A 21115-nucleotide genomic window follows, 5' to 3' on the forward strand; every position below is an offset into this window, starting at 1 on the left:
TTATAAAAATATTTTATTATCAATTTTATATTAATAATTTATTTTGAGCTGCAATAATTTGATTATTATTATCTCAAATACCTTTTCATTAAATTCATTAATTTAATTATTTATTTAAATTAGATTGCGTTTGATTTATAAAAAAAAATTTCAAGGCTTATTTGCCCCCTTAAAATTTAAATTGAAAATTAATAATATTTTTTCCATTATGAGAATCTTAAATTAATATTTTAATAAGTTACATGTAACTACATTGCCTGCAATGTGTATAATTTTATTCTGGAAACATATAAACAATATGTATAAACAATACATATTTTAAAATTATGGCAGTGTGGATACTGTATAATACAGTAAATTTAAAACATTCTTTTTAAGAAAATGCAGTTCTCAATCAATGCACGTAATATTTCATTAACAAATTGCACATATACAGGAACTTAAATACATATAATTAGTTTGTAATAAAATATAAAAAATACCAAAGTACTAAATAACAATATGAAAAATTAGTCTTATTTTACAATACCAAATGCAAATTATTTAAATATCAATTGTTATATCACCATTTGCACAAAAATTAAATACTTTATTATTGAAGACTTTCAAAAATACTAAGTAAATCAGTTTGTGTTTCAGTATGACTAGTTTGAGTACTCAACCATGAACGACATGCACCTATTGAAATATTGCAACCTGTTTCACATATCAAAGATTTTGTTTGTGTTTCAGCAGAAACAGTAGTATCTTCGAGTTGAGTCCAAGGTGTTTGTGTTTGAATATTAGATAATCCTAGATCAGTCGGTAGTATTTCATCGCAAGTTTGCGTGCATGTATTACTGTATAATAGTTGTTCCATGTTATCAATATTATTTGTAGTTTGTGTTTCAATAGAACTTAAAGCAAATGATCTAGTTAAAGGATCTGAATCAAAAAATGAATAAGCTTGTTCTGTTTGAGTTTCTATACTGCTAAATTTGTCATCAAAAGTTTTGTCTGTAAGCATGGGATCTGATCGTGATATACTATCTGAAGATACAAAGGAATATCCTTCAACATTTGATGTTTCTTCAACATAAGGTAAAGTCATTAAAGCAACTGTACTTTTTGGAGTACACTGCATTAATGGATTTGTACTATGTTCATAAAATGTTTCAAATTCTGTTTGAGTAACATTATCATTTAGAACTTCAAACATGTCTTTTTCAGGTATTGTTTGAGTACCTGATGTACTCTTTTCTTCCCAAAAATCTTGTAATCCATCATCATGACGAAGTGGTAATGGACTACCAGGAAATAAATTTGTAGCTGTAAAATTGCCAAGATTAAGGTCTTCCTTTAACAGTGTATAATCAGAATTTTGAGATACAGAATTTCTTCTATGTTTCTGAAGTTTCAATGCATTTTTAAATGCTTGTGAAGCTTGTGTAGTTTGTGTTTCCATGGATATTACATTTTGTTTAACTTTTTGGAAAATACTTGTCTGCGTTTGTTTAGATATTCCACGTTTTCCATTATGATAATAACTATTGTTAATATGTTTTAATGGACTTGATATTCTTTTATTCTTTTTATATTCATCAGTTTGTATACCAATATCTAATGTTAATTTCTGTATGGAACCATTATTATCTGATATTCTATTTTCATTTTGATTTGTTGGTAGTATTGTAATTAATTTATTTATTTCTGTTTGACTAGTTGGTAAAATCAATCTCATTGCTTTAGAATTTGTGCGTCTATAAAATTATTGATTAATATAAATTGATACTGATTATATTTATATGTATACAAAAATAAAATATTAAAATATTTATTTTTGATGATTAATTTACCTTAAAAAATTTTTATATTTATCATCTATAGTATGTAATGATCGTTTTGCATGTGTAAGCAAGGCTTCATAAGAAGTGTAAGTTTTTAAACAAGAACATACGAATTCAATTCCACATATTCTCATATGTCCTTCCTTTGCTGCTTCAGTAGAAAAGCTTTTATCACAACGAGTACATGCATGCGTTTTTTTTGCATGTACTTTAAGATAATGCTAAATATATACATTAAAATATTAAATTTTATATCATAATTGAAATATTTAATAAAAGATGATAAAAGATATTTTTTTATGATAACACTAACCTGTTTAAGATATTTCATAGTACTAAAATGTCTTTCTGCTTTTGGAGCATAAATACAAGATTCTACCGGACAATGATACTGTACATTTTCTTTTATTGCTTTATCTAAATTTTTACGCTGATGTACTTTAAGATCATGTAACCGATATCGCGGTTCATTTTTAAATACGAGTCCACATTTTTCGCATTTTATATTATTCGTTATTATGCTAAGTTGCTCCGGTGATGGACAGATAGTTTTGATACATTTTGATATATTATTTTGTACGGGTTTAATTTTTTCCATTAGAGGTTATTTTTTCGCGACACTTAAACATGTATACAAACTACCGCCGTTAAATGGCTAATTCAATGTTCAATCAATTCAAAGATAGGTGCATTTGTTTATAATTTTTTGCATTACAACACCATCCTGTTTTTTATTAAATTATTATTAAAATTTTTATAATTGAAATATGAAATTTTACTAATTAAATTTTTCTATCTTGAAAATTTGAAATATTTTAATATAATGATAATTTTATAAACAATTGATAGAAATGAATGCAAGAAATGATATATGCAATATTTAGAAATATTTTGAACTTTTAATTATTTTATTATATTTCATTATCAATTTTTAACTTGATAATCACATTATGTTTTATTATGTTTCAAATAAGAAGAAAAATAAGATTAAATATATTTATATTCTATATAAAATTCTCTTTAAGCAACTAAAAAAGTATTTTATTATAATGTAGATTATTGTTAAGTATTAATAAATTATATGGTCCAATTAAATACAATATTCTATATATTATACCAACGTGATAAGCGGGAAAATTAAATAACCAGTTCTATCGTTTCACTTGCATGTAATTCTATATATATTTTTTGTTTTCTGTCACTATTATGTTTTAAAATATCTTTAGTCTAATCAGTAAATCTTTATTAATTAGATTTAACATCAATAATTATTAATTATTAAATTTTCATGTACTGTATTTAACTCACGTAATGAAAAACTAAGAAATAAGAATCTAAAATTATATTCATTGGACAATATACTTAATATTGATTTTTTAATTCATGTGAACAATATTGAAATTATTTTATATTTAACATTACAAGTGATTGTACATACATAATTATCAATATATTATTTTATTTTATACACGTTGAAAATATAAATATACTCCAGTATAATTAAATTCGGCAGAAATATACGAATTTGGAAGTGTAGCAATTTAAGGTCGTCGTACGCTGGATCGACACAATCTGTTCTACTTTTATCACATAACAAGGTGTGAATGTATATGTGCATGACACATGCACATTTATATAGCTGCATTTTGAGCACAGTACCAACAGGGTACGGTAAGTAGCGCTGCTCGTTCTCGCTACTACTTGTCACTTTGTCATTCAATAGTTATACATCAATCGAACATTGTATTTGTAGTGATCTTTTTTTATAAATATATAAATAATTCTTTGAAGACAAAACTATTAATTCAATCGAAACGAAGCTTCAAAAGCAATATAATTATCCGGAATTAGTAATTTATGAGCAATTTATTATGTGTTTCACTTGCCAACACATCGGGACTAGATCCTTCGACATGCCTCGGATATTAAAAGGATTTTGCAATCCTTAAGGATAAGATACGTTTGTACGTATTCATTTATCTTTTTATTCATATTTTTGAAAATATAAAGATTTATATTCGTTTATGTGTACTCATTCAAAAGGAACCTCTATTATCGATTTGTAATAATACTGTGTAGTTATATGCTTGTTTGATTATACATTACTTAAGTTCATTATATCAAATGAAATGAAACAATTCAATTTTATTTCAATCAATTATCAATGTATTTCAATAAAATCATACACATTTTTTATTTAGTTTTTATTATTTTTTTATTAAATAATCAGAAAGATTTTATTTAACATTTTATAATACCACGTGTATAATATTTATTAAAAGTACTGCAATGTTTTTTTCGAAACTAAATATATTATTTTTATTTATCGAATAAATTATTTTGATTACTATATATTAATAACACAAATTAATTACATATAATTAATATTATTCCTTCCGATAAATATTATTTAAATTAATTTTGTAATGTAAATCAAATTAGACATTTAATATTTTTATGTAAAATAATCATGAGAATACTATCTATACTTATTTCTTTAGAAAATCGATGATGTTATCTTTGGTTTAATTTGAAAGTAGGTTAGTAGTAATTGTTAAAATTATTTTTTTTCATTTTTCTTTTAGATTAATTTTTGATTAAAAAAAATATTTAAAATAACATTGCATTTTAATTGCTTATTAGAAATAAAAATAAATAATATTATATATTTATCAAAAAAAATATCGATATCGCAATAGTAATAGTTTTAGATTTTTTAATGAAACTAATATTTAAAATTAATCATATTCATATTATATAATAATCTAAATTTTTCGAATTTATCAAATTCTTCAATAATTAATCTAGACTTATTTATATATATATATATATATATATATATATATATATATATATATATATATATTTATATATTTATATATTTATATATTTATATATATTATTATATATATTATTTATATATATATTTCAATAAATTTATAAAAATAATTTTTTTTTACTATTTTTTTAATATATTTGAATTAAAAATCGTTAGAAATTTATTTGCTTGACCTTTGTGTAAATGGAAAATCGACAGTATTTAATTTCTATATAAACATAATATAATATATATTTATATATATATTATATCAATATATACATGTATATTTTATGTTATTACATTTTGACAGGAATTTATTTGGATCATGAACTGTATGTTCGTTTTTTTTGAAAACGACTTGTAAAACTGGACTGATAATTTATTATTCAAAATATCGTATTTTATTCAAAATATCGTAAAATCCTATCGTAACAGGAATTTAATATTATAATAAGCAACGAATACAATTGTGACTTTATATTTGCCAATTAAAAAGTTCATATATTTAAAAAGGAAGAACGAAACGTTGCTTAGAAGAAATGAAAGACACAGCAAGTAATAAATACGAAAAACTTTTCGAAGATAATGAACTTGATACTGCTGCTGCAGCTACTGACAAGGAACGTAATAAAAATGCACCGGTAAAAGAGGTAAAAATAATTTTAAATTATTATATAATTATTCGAGTATTAAATACTTAAACAATTTTTCTTTGACTATTTAATAATAATAATAATAATTAATTGAATTTAAGACTTATAAGTAAGTTAAACTAATTATAAAAGCTGTATAAATTGTAAAATAAATAAATATTTGGAATACATGCGTATATTATATGCATATACATGTATATGTGTATATATATATATATATACACATATTATATGTATATGTATATGTGTATATATATATATATATATATGTTATTTAGTATGAAAAGTTTATTGCAATTGTAGCGTCTTCAAATGTTTCGGTATCGATCGAATGCTTACTCTACCAATAGTATCTGCTGGGACTAATATTGTTATGATTTTATTTATAAATAAAATTTTGTTTGTTGTTAATATAATATCTATATGTCAAAAATTCTTTTATTGTATTGAATATATATGTACATATATATATATATAATATACATGTCATACAGTGTTTCGAAAAGTATACAAAAGTAGTATAGACAGGAAATTTTCTAAATATGTTGACTTAACTAAGGTAATAAGTGTAGCAATATGACCTTGTGCATTCTAAGAAAAACGGATCGATAATCGTAGAATGAGAAATATTTGCAATTTAGAATATTTTAAAATTAATGTTGTAGAAATTTTTTTTGCAAAAAATAATTAAAATTATATTATTTTTGTAAATTCTATTTCATATTAATAATTCTTACAGCCATACAACATAAATTTTACTTATCGATTTAGAATTCAATAATTTTTTGGATGATTTTTTGAATTGGTTTTTTGAATACAATCAATAAAGATAGAAAATTATAAATTAATAGACTAAAAAGTTGTTATAATTAAAAGTAAAAAGTAAAAAATTAAAAAATATTTAAATTATACTTTTATTTTAATTTAGATAACAATTTATAATTATATTTATATATTGTAGAAGAAAATAAAGATTTTTATTTATTTTCTGTTTTATTGCACAAATTCACGATATATTTCAAACTCATATCGTAATTTTAACATATCAATTTTTCAATGATTAAATTTTAAAAATTTTATAAATTTTGTCATAAAATTTATAAAAATTTGTTAATGTTTCTACTTTGAGAGATAAAATTATTTTTGAAAAAATATTTCTTAAATATTAGTAATAATTTTTTTTATGTTTAAAATACATCCTTTATATGTTTCATATGTTTTAATGTACATTCTTTTATTTTTTTATATTTATACAAATATCTTGATATAATCTCATCATATCACTCGATATAAGATAATACTAATACTTACACGTCATGATATAAATTACATGTAATATACATGTAAATGTGACATTAAGTATTTTATTTTATATTTATAAAATGTGAATAAATTGATTAATTTACTGTTGTTTTCATTATGTATAGTCAAGAAATATTAAAATTAAAGCAAAATATTATTAAAATTAATTTGTACATTTTTAATATTGAATATATTGATGACTTATTTGATAAGTTGTAAAAATGTGAAAGATTTTTAGATAGATTGAATAATGTATCATGAATATTGTTAATATATACATTGAAATTTCGTATATTTTTAAAGTAAATATTGAAAAATAATGCATCTAATTTTATTAATATTATTGTCTATTGTTTTAAAATGAATGAAAGTTCTTGATAAAGGTTAGGAACTCGTTATATACATCTTAAAAATTAATGACAAAAAACAGAGAAATTATTGTTTAAGAAAATTGTTATTTTTTTAAGGATAAAGAAAAAACTTCAGTAATGTGGTTAACAACAGCTGAAGCAGCCAGTCTTGGTGCTGAAGAAGTTGCAGCTAGGTTGCATGTTGATATAAGAACAGGTCTTTGGTGGCAAGAAGCAGACCACCGAAAACAATTAGTTGGATTTAATGAGTTTAGTGTTAAGGAACAAGAACCAACATGGAAAAAATATCTTGAACAGGTAGAAATATTTATATATTTATCTTTGTATATTAATATTAACTTATGTAATTAAATATGTCTTTTCTTTTTTTTTTTTTTTAGTTTAAAAATCCTCTAATTCTGTTACTTCTTGCTTCTGCCTTTGTTAGTGTATGTATGAGGCAATTTGATGATGCTGTCAGTATTACAGTGGTAAGTATTTTATAATAATTTTATTATTAATTAAATAGTTTTTAAGTTATTTTTTAATAGGCATTATATTCATAAATTATATATTTTTTTAGGCTATCATAATAGTAGTGACAGTTGCATTTGTACAAGAATACCGTTCTGAAAAATCCTTAGAAGAATTAAATAAATTGGTGCCACCAACTTGTCACTGGTAAATAAATTTTGATTATTCATTAAATATTTATTAGATAAAAGTTATGTCAAGTATAATTAAAAATTGTTGGTAGCATTTATTTAAATTAATATTTCTCCTAGAAATATGGTCTTTGGAGGATATATTAACCCTTTGTATGGAGTATTACTTTACTTTCTTAAAAAAGAAGATGTAGTATCCAATTCCAATCAATAGATCAATAAGGTGAAATTTCTTTCCCTGCAACATTTATTTAAAATATTCAATTTTAAAGATGCACAGTTCTAGGTTGAGGATGGAAGTTAGACCTATTTATTGTTATAATATATTAGAATATTTTAATGTTAAACAATTTTAATGGTAATATAATATTTTTAATATTTTTTTACAGTTTACGAGAAAGCCGCGTAGAAACATTTCTTGCTCGCAATTTAGTTCCTGGTGATGTAGTTTATTTAAATATTGGTGATAGAGTACCTGCAGATGTCAGGATATTTGAAGCAATAGATTTAGCAATTGATGAAAGTAGTTTTACTGGAGAAACTGAACCAGCACAAAAGTCAACAGCTCCATTACTTAAAGCTAATGGATTAACAACAAAGAGAAATATTGCATTTATGGGTACATTAGTACGTTGTGGCAATGGAAAAGTAAGTTCTATTATGACAAATAAATTTCAGTATTTATAATGTCTACAATAATTTATAAAAATATTAAAAATATTCTGTAGGGTATAGTAGTAAATACAGGAGAAAAAAGTGAATTTGGAGAAGTTTTTTCAATGATGCAAGCAGAAGAAGCTCCAAAAACACCACTTCAAAGAAGTATGCATATTTTGGGCACTCAATTATCTTTTTATTCATTTTGCATTATTGGTATTATTATGCTTCTTGGCTGGATCCAAGGCAAAGCTTTACTTGAAATGCTTACTATCAGTGTAAGTTTGGCAGTGGCAGCTATACCAGAGGGTTTGCCTATTGTTGTGACTGTAACTTTAGCATTGGGTGTTATGAGAATGGTTAAGAGAAAAGCCATTGTAAAGAAATTACCAACAGTAGAAACACTCGGTATGAATATATACAATACAGTTATATAATTGTTATAATGTTTATAAAATTTAATCAAGATATATAATTATTATGTTATTAAATATGTAGGTTGCGTAAATGTGATATGCTCCGATAAAACAGGTACCATTACAAAGAATGAAATGACTGCAACAATTTTAGTGACATCAGAAGGATATATTGCTGATATTACTGGAACTGGTTATAATGATAAAGGAGACGTACGAATTCGAAAATGTGATAATATGAACCTTGCACGCAATGCTATTAGTAATATGTTGGAAGTAGGATGTGTTTGCAATAATGCTATAATACAAAATGATACTTTACTTGGTCAGCCAACAGAAGGTGCATTAATAGCATTAGCAATGAAATATGGAATGTATGGAATTTCTGATAAATATTTGCGATTACAAGAATATCCATTTTCATCTGAGCAAAAAATGATGGCTGTGAAGTGTACACCGAAATATGGAGAAGTAAAATACATTTCTTAATTATTTAATATCATTTATTAAAAATTAATATTTATTACATTTTATATATTTTTTCATATGTGTTATAGAATAAGCAAGAAATATATTTTGTAAAAGGTGCTTTGGATAAGATATTACCGTTATGTACTAAATATTCTGTCAATGGTCAAGAATACTCTTTAAATCAAAAAAAAGATGAAGAATTTTTGACAGAAGCTTATGAAATTGGGCAGCAAGGATTAAGAGGTATATTTTAATATTGATGATAATTTTAATTCTTTTATCTAATATTTTTTAATATATTTACAGTAATTGGATTAGCACGTGGAAAATCATTACAAGATTTAATGTATGTTGGTCTTATTGGTATATGCGATCCTCCACGACCACACGTTCGTGAATCTATAACGACTCTGATAAATAGTGGAGTTAAAGTTAAAATGGTTACAGGTGATGCTAAAGAAACTGCATCTGCAATTGGTATATAAATTCATCGAATTTTTCATAGTTCATAAAAATATATGAAACATTATTATATTGTATTTATTTTCTTATTTTAGCAAGTATGATTGGATTAGATGTACTTCATTCACGGCTAATTTCTGGAGATGAGATTGATTTGATGTCCGAACATCAATTAGAACAATGTATCAATAACGTTAGTGTATTTTATCGGGTTACACCTAAACATAAATTGGCTATTGTAAAAGCTTTACAAAGGGAAGGAAATATAGTAGGCATGACGGGTGATGGTGTTAATGATGGAGTTGCTTTGAAAAAAGCAGATATAGGCATAGCAATGGGTAAAAATGGTACTGATGTTTGTAAAGAAGCTGCAGATATGATTTTAGTAGATGATGATTTTGAAACTATCATGTAAATATTAATTTTTTCTTTAATCCCCAATATTTTTTATTTTTATTCATTTTTAATTGTGAATATGTTATAGTGCTGCAATTGAGGAAGGAAAAGGAATTTTTCATAATATACGAAATTTTTTAAGATTTCAATTGAGTACTAGTATAGCTGCTCTATCTTTAATTGCACTTGCTACTTTAATGGGTATTGCAAATCCTTTAAATGCAATGCAAATTCTTTGGATAAATATTATTATGGATGGACCACCTGCTCAAAGGTAATCTAAGAATAATAAAATTTTTTTAATAAATCATATTATAATATTTATGTATATATATATATACAATTATTTTTTATAGTCTTGGTGTTGAACCAGTTGATAAAGATGTATTAAAACAAAAACCACGTAATATAAAAGAACCAATGATTACGCGACATCTTATTATTAATGTATTATTATCAGCTACTATTATTATTATTGGTACTTTATGGGTTTATAATAAAGAGGTAAATTTTATAATAAAAAGTATTATTTTTTTTATAAATTTTTTAATTCTATGTTTTTTTGTATTTTATTTCTATTAGATGAGAACTGATGGTAATACTGCAAGAGATACAACCATGACATTTACATGTTTTGTTTTTTTCGATATGTTCAATGCTCTAAGTTGCAGATCACAGGTAAAAAATAATAAAATTATGCAATATTACAATATATATTTTTTATTTATTAAATGTAACAAATATTTTAGACCAAATCAATATTTACTATTGGTTTATGGAGTAACAAAATGTTCCTGGTAGCCGTAGCATTGTCAGTAATAGGACAAATGTTAGTGATCTATTTTCCACCATTACAACGAGTTTTTCAAACTGAAGCTCTTTCAGCTATAGGTATGTATTTTAAGATAAATCTTTAAAATTTATTATTTTTAAATTCGAAATTTTTAAAATATTTCTTTCTATAATTTTGATAGATATCTTGTTTCTCGTCGCACTCACATCAAGTGTTTTCATAATTAGCGAGATAAAGAAATTTATAGAGAGACAACTATTCAGACGGCGAGCAGGTACACAATATTATAATAAATCTGAGATGGATTTTGTATGACAGTTACAGTCTGCCGAAGATAAGGCGGACAAGGATCATTTGGAATAAAATACCCAACACACATTATGCGAGTAGTAGATTGGTTTATCAACATTATCTCGATATATATCGATTATGCTTATATACTTGTAAACTTGTATATGCACTTATCACGAAACAAACATTTGTGCATCTAATCAAGCGCATTTAACTAAGATTTAAAATGACTGCGTTTTTTAATCTTTGCAAATTTTTCTGACTTTTCTGATGTACGATATCAGATTTTTAGACTTAGAATTTAACCATTTCTCGTCCTTACAATGATTGTATTAGACATGTCATAGATTCTAGAAATGCTATGCACATTCCACTAATTTTTCGTAGACGATCGATTTTAATAATATTACTCGTAATCGTATTTATAGTAATTTTTGTCTTGATTAATCATAATATTCTAATATATAACACATTTTTTCATTCATCTTATTGATAAATATCATTAATGAAAATATTTATCTCTTAAGATAAATATATTTATTTGTTTTTTTCGCGATAATTATAGATCGCAGTGTCTAATAATAAAAATAATAATCCGTGAAGAAGAAACATATATTTACGACATAATTAAGCATATCGATCGATTGCATTTAAAAATACAATTGGTTATAATTAAAAGAATAAACAATCTTGTAATGTTCTTTAATTCCATAACATGTTTCTGATGACAAGAAAAAATATAATTATAATAAAAAATTGAAAATATGTATAATATGTTATTATTACTTAACAATTATTATAATATAAAATACAATTATTTTCTTGTAATCGGAAACAAAATCGTCTATGTATTATGTCACATCATTTCACTAACGATCATTAATTTTTATTTGTTCATATATAATTTATAATTTAATGCTCCTTGTTGTTTTAATTTTAATGGATACCTTCAAGACCACTATAAGTTTTGTATTGATATAATTCTGGTCCTCCATAGCCATAGAGTAATTTTCCTCTACCATTTTCATCATAATATGGATAGCGATATTTAGGCCTGTGAATCAGGTATTTATTATAATATTGTAATTTTTTTTTCATCAAAAAATTGTGTTTCATGGCTTTAAACAATTGTTTTTTTAATATATTTCTTAATACATTTTATATCAATTTAACTTGTATATTAATTGTAATTTAACATGTATATAAGGAACTTATAATCTTTTTTATAATTGTTGTATAACAAATTCTCACTTCATTTTTTATATACTTTAAACATAACTTTATACTCTTTGTATGTTTTTTAATTTCTTACCGTTCAAAATACTGAAAATTAGGTGCCTTTGGTTGAGCTATCGTCGCTGTGGTTTCGATGATTAATCCAAATAAAAAAGTGATGATTACCGTTGCAAAGATCACGGTCGTCCACTGAAAGTAGTTTAATTAATATTAGTATGTCGAAATAAAAAAAATGTCCTACATTCAGCATATACTTTAGATGAATCTATTAAATGTTTCATAATAAATAGTACGAAAAAAAAAAAGAGTATCATTTTATATGACATATATATTATATATAGATCAAGAAATAATTTTGAGATCTATTTTAATTAGAATTATCATATTCCTTATATTCTTTTCAATACATTTTAATTTGATATATTTTTTATTCGTATATTTATTTTTATTTATTATTATATACTTACATAAGTGTATTTTGTCATTTTAATGATTGCAAGGTGTACACAAATACTTTCAATAGAAAATTCTGAAAAATCACTAAATATAACGCCAAATATACGTGTGATTTTTATTTTGATATTTTTTTCACTGAAGAAAAAAAAACACAGATTAATTTAATTTAAAAAATACGTCAGGAAAGATGCAACACGACAATCCATACAGTCAGTCTCTGTTTTTCTGATTTCGTCTTTACTTACCTTATTCTGATATCCGTTATAATTCTCCATTCTCTCCCCACTTCATCTTTTATCAAGTGAAAGTCGAACAGGATATTTTGTACTTTGCACTTCTTGGAGTTACAATGATGCAATCTTACAAATAAAATTTATTGAAAATCGTAAATTATTGAAAAAGTTGAAAAGAAAAATTATAGATTTTTGAATAAAATATAATTAATCCTTAAACAACATCTTGACTTGAATTAATATATAAAATTATGAATGTATCATGTATCTATATATATATATATTGTTTCTGAATTTAAAAAAAAAAAATAATCCATGTATAATTGGACGAAAAAAATAATTAAAAGATATTCAAAATGACGTTATTTAATGTAACAATATAACGTTATTTAATGTAACATTATTTAATATATATACAATACATAATTTATTTAAGATATCATCCAACTTATTTAATAAAAACACTTTTACATTTACTTTTTTACAAATTATTTTTTTTTACAATTAATTTAAAAATTTTACATATACTAAGATAATTTTTATTGGTTTTTTACAGATTAGGAGTTTTTTATCAGTTTTTGTGCAGGCTCTGCCCATGGTTCTTTGTATCCGATTCCCATACCTAATTTCGCTATTGCAAGTTCTCCATGGTGACCATTTTCCTCCTCGTATTTAACTCGTCTTTGCTTTCCAACTTCTGGATCGAAATCCCACTGTGTTTTCTATATAATGATTATTATATAATTATTTAATGCAAGTAAATTTTATATACTTATTTTTATATTCTTTTTCTTTTTCTTTTTTTTTTTAAATTTTAAAATAACAATTTTCTGTTTCACAGAATATTAAACTTACCTCGTGGAAAAGTGGTATTCCTGCTATGTTATATTGAAGAAAATCATGAATAAATAAGTATATGTTGAGTGCATCTGATACGTTTTTATTAGTGTTAAATAATAGAACAAGAAAAATCGAAATTACCTATAATGTAGAAAAATTTATCAGTGTAATTTAATTTTAATCTATACACATAGAATAATATACTATATATATTTATATAAATACATATTTTTTTTATAATTATTCGAATTATTATTTTTTTTTATATATTGAATATATTCAATAAATATGATTTTTTAAAATTGCATATATGAATATAAAATTCATAATATTTATTTGCATATATATATAAATATTTTATTATTATTTTAATTATAATTTTGTATCTTTTTTATTAAGTTTACTATTATGTTATGTTAAAATTTTTGATATATTTTATTATTTGTTAGAAAAAAAAATACAAAAATAATGAGCGACATACATAATTTTAATCGTTCTCAAGCTCATTTATATTATTTACGATACTTTGCTAATTATAAAACATTTCATGCATAAACATAATTTATTCCTTTCTTTTTCGAAGTAAAAATAACATTATATTCAAATATAAAAAAATTTCGTTCGTAAGATACTATGAAATCTCAATTTTGCATTTGTATTTTCAAAAATCATTCATTTTGAACGTGTTACAATTATTCATATAACTTAATAAGGGAAATTACAAAAATTATGCAAAATTATATATTTACTATACAAAAGATCAAAAAGAAGTAAATTTTTCTGCTAACTATAACTATCTAAAAAAATTTCTACCAGCTCTAAGTACCAAATTACGTGTGTAGTCCATGTTATTCCTCCTCGAGTTGGTCACGTAGGATCACGTTGTCGGTAGCGTGGTACGACGAGAACGGGACAAGCGTGGAATATCAACTAACTGCGCTTCCAAAGGTGACTATACATATAGAAAAGAAATCATCTGGTATATTATAGTGATATGGCGTAATGCAATTAGTGAAAGTAAAGAAAACTGATGTCGAACAATGTGGCGCGAATCATTTGAAAAATCTACGTGCTACGTCTTTGCCAACGATTGACAATTCTATCACGAAAAAGTTAAAATGTATTCCATACACGAAATTGTCACTCACCCAGAAGACATAAAGGTTGGCGGACACTATGAACAATGGGATTACTTTCTCTGTGTTCCTGCGTAGAGGTTTAATAAAAAAGAAAAAAAAAAGAAATGCGCACGAGTCACACATTAGCAATATTCTGTGCAGTAAGTGGACTTACGATCATATTTATATGATCATGACATACATTTACCCAAAATTTACCGCGAGCAAACCATTTTATTCGTTTCTTTTATTACATGTACAGCTGTGCATAATCGTCGAGTGCAGTGGAACTATTTCAACCCGAGTTGCTAGAACACTTCCGTTCGATATGTTCCCTTCAAGATGGACAGCTATGCTTCGAACATTGTGGACTAATGGAAGATTTTGGGAATGGCCAAGAAACGGTGTAGAAACTTTTCTAAGAATTATAGCTTCTCCGGATACTAGAAAAAAGATGATGTTCGAATTTAGACCAGAAGACGGGCCTCGAGCCTCGCTTGATTATCAAAGACGTTATGGCTATCGGGGTCAGTGGTTGATCGAATTACTGGGTTCCGGTTTTCATCCAGATGACGTATCTTATCGACAACCGTTACCTCCTTCCGTGTTGGTACCACCACCACCATCTTTTTGATTCTTATGTATTTTATTTTATTAATTTATATGAACGAAGAAGAAATGTAAATATAATTAAGGATAATATATTAAGAAGTGATTAAGTTTTTGAATTAAAAATGGAAGAAAAAGTTAAACTGCCCAGATTTTAATATAATCAACGTGTAAACCGGTATCGCTCACTCTCCAAGATTTTATCCAATCCTTTTCTGCTAAGTGGAAGTGGTAAAGTGCCTACAATCAGTAATATTGTGTTTAAGATGTACATTTTTGTTAAATAGTTTTTTTTTGGTAAAAAAAAAAAAAAAAATCAAATTGCTTAAATAGAACTACCTTCGATCCGACATTTCTCCAAGGTTTTACATAGTTATTGCTGATGCAATTATCTGGAAAGATAGTGTGACCTCCTACGGCTAAACCGATATTAATATAAACCTACAAAAAATATAGAACGCGTCGTATAATAAATCATTTAAATCAAAATTGCTAATAATATCAATTATTAATAAATCAATGATGTATTTAAAATAATGTTATTCTATTGTATGAAAGAAAATATCTGTGGAAAATGAAATGGAATTTTAAAATAAGAATAAGAATTTTAAAATAATATTTGTCATTTATTATCAGATAATTATTACTAACCGGAATATCGTACAATCCCGGTACATTTTGTTGGCCATATTCTACTCCATCAACTTTAACTATGATTTGATTAGGTTTCCATTCTAAATCGTACACGTGATATTCGTCTGACCATAAAGTTTCTGATTTTTTTTTGGGAAGATTTAATTTATTATCATGCGGAACATGTGAATTTATATCTGTTGCATGAGCACCCCCTAGAAGAAAATGCCCGCTTAAATCGTTTCCATCTTGTGACATAAGGACAGAATTTCCGTTTGAGTGAACTATTATAATGTCACAATAAATCGATGAATTTTTTGTACACATATCTGTACTTTCCAAGGTAATCACTGAAATAAAATAACAAATTATTTATTAAAATTTGATTTTATTAAACAATATTGATGATAATGATTCAAAATATATAGAATTATATATTTAATTCATATGTAATAGAAAGTGATTTACATGAAAATTTTTTTTCCTAATTAGAATTAAAAAAAAATTACATTATCTCTAGCATTTTTTTTTTTTATAACTCTAATCAGAAAAGAAATATTATTTGTTTCAATACATTTGGAATTATGTATGTGAATAAGTAAAATAAATGATTATTTACAGAATAAAACTCACAAGGAAATAACCAATCACCACGAGGCAATTTAGCACGAATTTGAATGCGACCATATTGAAAATTAAAGGATGATTTAGTATTTAATCGTCCTGATATCACAGGAGGTAAAATATATGATCCAAATGCGAATCGTTTGCATTCGTTTTCAATCATTTCTGTACATCTGAAAAAATATTAAAAAGATTTTTAGTATGAATATTATTATACTTTGTTATAATTAATTTTGTAATCAATTTTTACTTTTCCAAAGTCAGATTATTGGTTCGAATAAAGTCTGGTCCATACTTCTCATTGGTCAAAGTTGGTTCAATATGCAAAATACCATCTTTAACTTTCACGTTGTCGATATTATTCATGTATATAACGAATTCATAACTCTAAAATGAAATGATGAAAAAACTATTTTATTATTGAATTAAATTTTTTATTTTATAACATGTTTTTAAAATATTGCGTTCTGTCTTACAGGAGGGCCTGCAAAGCGTTCAAGAATCGTCCAACGTGTCGTATTAAGAGAATCGAAATTTTCTTCAAAAATCAATTGACCTGGGCAGATTCGCGTATTCAGTAGTTGATTTTTCGAATTACTTTCAAATATTTTAGTTTGCGAAGATGCTATACAAGTATCAATTTTATTTTCAAGACTTATTTTCCCGTTCGAATGTGGTGAACCATCATAATTATAGAATTCTGAAAGAAAAAAAGCAATCGATATAATTGTCATTCAAAAATCAGTTCACCAAAATCGATTTATACAAAAATCACTTCTTTCATTTTAAACTGACCATTAACTACGTGTTTTTGATCAAGTAGATTATAACCAAGACCATTATAAACTACATGAATCCAATAATAAATTATGTCCCCTAGTTTCAATCTTGTAGATCGATCCTCATATACCCAATAACCATTACGTGGTTTTATAATGTCTCTGGCAATAGTTCCTGCTTCGAGACTGTAGAAATCATCGTTAAATTTTACATGATAAGCGACTAAACTGATGCCAGCCTCATCTAAACAGAAAAAAAATCGTAAAATTTTTTATGTTTATAAAAATAATTTAATTATTGAATACTTTAATTATTTTAAATATTATATTAAACATAGATTCTTGTATAAATATTTATAAATTATTATATTGTATTATTATATAATAATATTTTGTTTTAATTGATTTTTATAGAATACAATTATATTACTATACAATTATATAAATACAATTATATTTCCATAAATTAATATTACGTATCGAATTCTTTTCCTTGTAGAATTTTATTTTTATTTTCCTTATTTAATTTAATTTTTATTTTACATTTACGTAAATAAATTTCAATGAAAATTTTTATTCAATAAGTATATAAATAATATTTATTTATGTTTCAATGAACAAAATAAATATAATTTTTGTATATATTTTTATTCCTCAAAACTAACAACAAAATTAACAAATTTTTAAGATTGCAATATTATACTATAATTATTGTTATAATCATATTCATTATTATTGTATTATTTGTATCATTTCTATTTTTCTTTTAAATATTATTTTTTAGATAAAAAAATTCTATTCTAAATAAATAAAAATATTTCTTCATTCTTCTCGCTATTCTATAATTATTATTTTCTTTACTAATAATTTTATTAAAAAAAAAAATAATAAAATTAAATTCCAAATAATAGAACTGTATAAAATAATATTAAAAAAATAAATAAAAAATAACATAAAGGAATTCTACTTACCAGCAATAGACATTCGTAATCCTACCGGATAGAGAGGTTCTACACTTGGTGTTGGAGGAACATATTGTGCAAGATTTTCTTGAATTGCTATGCTAAACAATGAAATAATAATAACAATAAAACAATTCGTCATGAAAAGAATTTTCATGATGCGCACGTTTAATAATACTACCGCTAGTTCGAATGATACTGAGAAAGAAGATACCAGTCTAATGTTTTATAAAACAGGTTTCAATATAAATATGTATATATATATATAGTTATATTATTAATGTTTATCTTTCAGAAATAATTCTCCACAGTTTTATTGCGATTCAATTTTTCTTTGATTGATTACGAAAAATATTTATTAACTCGAATAAAAGAAAAATTATTCATATATTGATTACTTGTCAATGTATTTTCCTTTTCATAAATATTTTTAATGATTTTATTTTATATCTTATTATCTTATGTTACATTAAAAAAATTGATTTTTTAAAAAATTAAGAAATAATTTTTTATATTTTATTGAGTTTTATAATAGAAATTTATTTTGATATTATTAATTATTATAAGAGAATAGAGAAATAAAAATTATTGAATAAAATTATTGATTATTATGTCAATTTTTTTGAATTTTCAATTTCTTTTATGAAACAAACAATTGATATAAAATATAATATAACATATTATTATAGTATTATAATATAATATAATTTGTTTTATTTCTTATTTTAAATGAATTTATATATTTGACAAATAAATAATAATATAATATATTGCAATATAGATAAGTTTTCCAATGTTTTATAAAATATAAAGAATTTTTTTAACGAGAAAATTATTCACTAAGTAATTCATTAAGTAATGAAATAAGTTTTTATCTTTATATATGATACTACAATCTTAATGTTATTAATACATGTGAATGACTACTCATAACATTTTCTTACGATTTATGTTTTTTACATTTTTCTATGATATTTTTATATAACAAAATGTTTTCATTTGCATCATAACTCTTGCATCTAACTTTAAATATTAATTTCAAAGACATTCATCGGCTTATCATCACCACATATTAATAAATTTTTTATATTCAGCTTTATTTAAAAATTACGCTTAATCAAAACAAAATCAAAACAAAAGTTAGTATTATAAATGTATATAGTAAATAAATTTAGAATAAATATTTTATTCTAAATTTAATAGATTTTTTATTAATTAGTATAATATATAATATAATAATATTAATTAGTTATTAATAAATAATTTTTAAAACAATCAATTGATACATTGTAAATATCATATTTAAAAATAGTTTTTCTTCTAATTTAAATAAATATATAATATAATCGTTTAGATATATTATTTTTCCTTCTTTTTGCTATCATTAGAATAGGAAAGTACCGGAAAATACTAGTATATCTTGTTATTGAATTATTGATAGAAAATGATAAAAATATTTCTCTAATCTTTTTGTTTTTTAAATATTTTATAATAATTTCTTCTATTAATTTTATTTATAAATATAAAAACAATTTTTTTTAATGTTTTTAAAAAGAAAATCATTTAATAATAATTTAATCATTTTATAATCATTTAATAATATCATGTTTATAAAATAATAATAAAATAAAAAAATATTTATTTTTTATATATTTTTGTCGTAATCTATTGTCATGTAATTTTAAAATCTTTTCTTCAGTATATCGATTTATTTTTCTTGTTCAGCATAATTTAAATAATGCATTAAATGATAAAATGATAAAATTATTATAATAATGTAAAAACATATAAAAATAACATATATATATATATATATATAAATTTAATAATTTCTTAAATTAATTTTATAAAAATTATATTTTTTGCTTATCAATGCTTATTAAGAAGATTTATTGATATTATTTTTAGAAAAATATATTTAATTTTTCAGGTTTCATCCAAACAATTCATTTAATTTTTTTTTTCTTTAAATTTTTATTCTTTTAAAATATTAAATATATAAAGATTTATAAGATTAAATATATTACGTTAATATAAAAAAAAAATAATAAAATCAGATGTAAATAAATAAATATAAATATAGAACAAATTTTAATATTATTTTTAACATTATTTCACATTTTAATGTATATCTAATGGTTAATATATAATGAATTATAATTTAATTTATTACATTCTTATGTAGTATTATTTATTATAAAAAAATTATTTATTATTATTATAAGTAAAATTATGTAAGATCATGGTAAATAATTTGATATTGAGATATACAACGCGAGTTATAAAAGAATCATATTGTATATTATAAATCTGAACATTATTTTTTATTCTTATTATCGAATAAAAACCATTGAATAAAAACCATCGAATAAAAACCATCGATTTTATTCTACTACCATTACTAGTGAAAATTACTTGTGAAAATTATAGTGACCATAATTTTTTTATGTGTGGTAATACTTTCAATCTTATTTTTGTGTAAAATATAGTTTTAAAATTTAATTTTTAGATATGTTATAATT

General features: G+C 23.3%; 5 protein-coding genes and 1 long non-coding RNA gene across 11 annotated transcripts; 3 read left to right on the plus strand and 3 right to left on the minus strand.

Moving 5' to 3' along the window:
* Positions 1–185: 185 nt before the first annotated feature.
* On the minus strand, positions 186–2567 carry LOC100577561. Its single transcript, XM_003249860.4, has 3 exons — positions 2140–2567; positions 1836–2047; positions 186–1739 (listed from the first exon to the last, which is right to left on the minus strand). Exons 1-3 carry the CDS (start codon positions 2422–2424, stop codon positions 593–595), a joined length of 1644 nt encoding a protein of 547 aa, XP_003249908.1. The 5' UTR covers positions 2425–2567; the 3' UTR covers positions 186–592.
* A 743-nt stretch (positions 2568–3310) lies between these two features.
* Positions 3311–11809, plus strand: LOC724440 (calcium-transporting ATPase type 2C member 1). Its single transcript, XM_001120297.5, has 16 exons — positions 3311–3790; positions 4958–5297; positions 7070–7270; positions 7354–7443; positions 7536–7633; positions 8007–8265; positions 8346–8682; positions 8773–9161; positions 9248–9404; positions 9468–9638; positions 9719–10034; positions 10108–10293; positions 10376–10523; positions 10602–10697; positions 10769–10910; positions 10994–11809. The coding sequence occupies exons 2-16, from the start codon at positions 5187–5189 to the stop codon at positions 11125–11127; spliced, it is 2835 nt and encodes a 944-aa protein (XP_001120297.2). The 5' UTR covers positions 3311–3790; positions 4958–5186; the 3' UTR covers positions 11128–11809.
* LOC724583 lies at positions 11640–13180 on the minus strand. Of its 3 annotated transcripts, XM_006561672.3 has the most exons (4): positions 13041–13178; positions 12807–12930; positions 12416–12528; positions 11640–12157 (listed from the first exon to the last, which is right to left on the minus strand). In XM_006561672.3, exons 2-4 carry the CDS (start codon positions 12822–12824, stop codon positions 12040–12042), a joined length of 249 nt encoding a protein of 82 aa, XP_006561735.1. In that variant the 5' UTR covers positions 12825–12930; positions 13041–13178; the 3' UTR covers positions 11640–12039. The 3 variants fall into 3 exon arrangements, with proteins under 3 accessions (XP_006561735.1, XP_026298824.1, XP_026298825.1); XM_026443039.1 differs by lacking the exon at positions 12807–12930 and having other exon boundaries at positions 13041–13180; XM_026443040.1 differs by having other exon boundaries at positions 12807–13046.
* A 437-nt stretch (positions 13181–13617) lies between these two features.
* Positions 13618–13956, plus strand: LOC107964976. The gene is made up of 2 exons (XR_001704245.2): positions 13618–13785; positions 13870–13956. It is a non-coding gene; the product is annotated as an uncharacterized LOC107964976 (long non-coding RNA).
* On the minus strand, positions 13884–18928 carry B-gluc1 (beta-1,3-glucan recognition protein 1). Of its 4 annotated transcripts, XM_016913842.2 has the most exons (11): positions 18603–18928; positions 17648–17875; positions 17329–17552; positions 17103–17239; positions 16862–17025; positions 16247–16578; positions 15935–16036; positions 15189–15835; positions 15017–15074; positions 14695–14820; positions 13884–13906 (listed from the first exon to the last, which is right to left on the minus strand). In XM_016913842.2, exons 1-8 carry the CDS (start codon positions 18748–18750, stop codon positions 15734–15736), a joined length of 1437 nt encoding a protein of 478 aa, XP_016769331.2. In that variant the 5' UTR covers positions 18751–18928; the 3' UTR covers positions 13884–13906; positions 14695–14820; positions 15017–15074; positions 15189–15733.
* On the plus strand, positions 15016–15620 carry LOC107964975. Its single transcript, XM_016914007.2, has 2 exons — positions 15016–15147; positions 15249–15620. The coding sequence occupies exons 1-2, from the start codon at positions 15112–15114 to the stop codon at positions 15618–15620; spliced, it is 408 nt and encodes a 135-aa protein (XP_016769496.1). The 5' UTR covers positions 15016–15111.
* Positions 18929–21115: the final 2187 nt, after the last annotated feature.

The sequence above is a fragment of the Apis mellifera genome, linkage group LG9 (genome assembly GCF_003254395.2).
Source record: "Apis mellifera strain DH4 linkage group LG9, Amel_HAv3.1, whole genome shotgun sequence".
Taxonomy (NCBI): domain Eukaryota; kingdom Metazoa; phylum Arthropoda; class Insecta; order Hymenoptera; family Apidae; genus Apis; species Apis mellifera.

What these genes read in the sequence shown, in the direction of transcription:
- LOC100577561 (XM_003249860.4), bottom strand. Translation starts at nt 2,424, where the DNA reads ATGGAAAAAATTAAACCCGTACAAAATAATATATCAAAATGTATCAAA. An exon ending in CTATGAAATATCTTAAACAG is followed by an intron (nt 2,048 to 2,139) that starts GTTAGTGTTATC and finishes GTATATATTTAG; the next exon opens with CATTATCTTAAAGTACATGC. An exon ending in AAATATAAAAATTTTTTAAG is followed by an intron (nt 1,740 to 1,835) that starts GTAAATTAATCA and finishes ATAATTTTATAG; the next exon opens with ACGCACAAATTCTAAAGCAA.
- LOC724440 (XM_001120297.5), top strand. Translation starts at nt 5,187, where the DNA reads ATGAAAGACACAGCAAGTAATAAATACGAAAAACTTTTCGAAGATAAT. An exon ending in GTACACCGAAATATGGAGAA is followed by an intron (nt 9,162 to 9,247) that starts GTAAAATACATT and finishes TATGTGTTATAG; the next exon opens with AATAAGCAAGAAATATATTT. An exon ending in AGAAACTGCATCTGCAATTG is followed by an intron (nt 9,639 to 9,718) that starts GTATATAAATTC and finishes TTCTTATTTTAG; the next exon opens with CAAGTATGATTGGATTAGAT.
- LOC724583 (XM_026443039.1), bottom strand. Translation starts at nt 13,070, where the DNA reads ATGGAGAATTATAACGGATATCAGAATAAG. An exon ending in ATAACGGATATCAGAATAAG is followed by an intron (nt 12,529 to 13,040) that starts GTAAGTAAAGAC and finishes AACTACTTTCAG; the next exon opens with TGGACGACCGTGATCTTTGC. An exon ending in AATTTTCAGTATTTTGAACG is followed by an intron (nt 12,158 to 12,415) that starts GTAAGAAATTAA and finishes CCTGATTCACAG; the next exon opens with GCCTAAATATCGCTATCCAT.
- LOC107964975 (XM_016914007.2), top strand. Translation starts at nt 15,112, where the DNA reads ATGCGCACGAGTCACACATTAGCAATATTCTGTGCA. An exon ending in CATTAGCAATATTCTGTGCA is followed by an intron (nt 15,148 to 15,248) that starts GTAAGTGGACTT and finishes TTACATGTACAG; the next exon opens with CTGTGCATAATCGTCGAGTG.
- B-gluc1 (XM_016913842.2), bottom strand. Translation starts at nt 18,750, where the DNA reads ATGAAAATTCTTTTCATGACGAATTGTTTTATTGTTATTATTATTTCA. An exon ending in TCAAAAACACGTAGTTAATG is followed by an intron (nt 17,553 to 17,647) that starts GTCAGTTTAAAA and finishes TTTTTCTTTCAG; the next exon opens with AATTCTATAATTATGATGGT. An exon ending in AACGCTTTGCAGGCCCTCCT is followed by an intron (nt 17,240 to 17,328) that starts GTAAGACAGAAC and finishes ATTTCATTTTAG; the next exon opens with AGTTATGAATTCGTTATATA.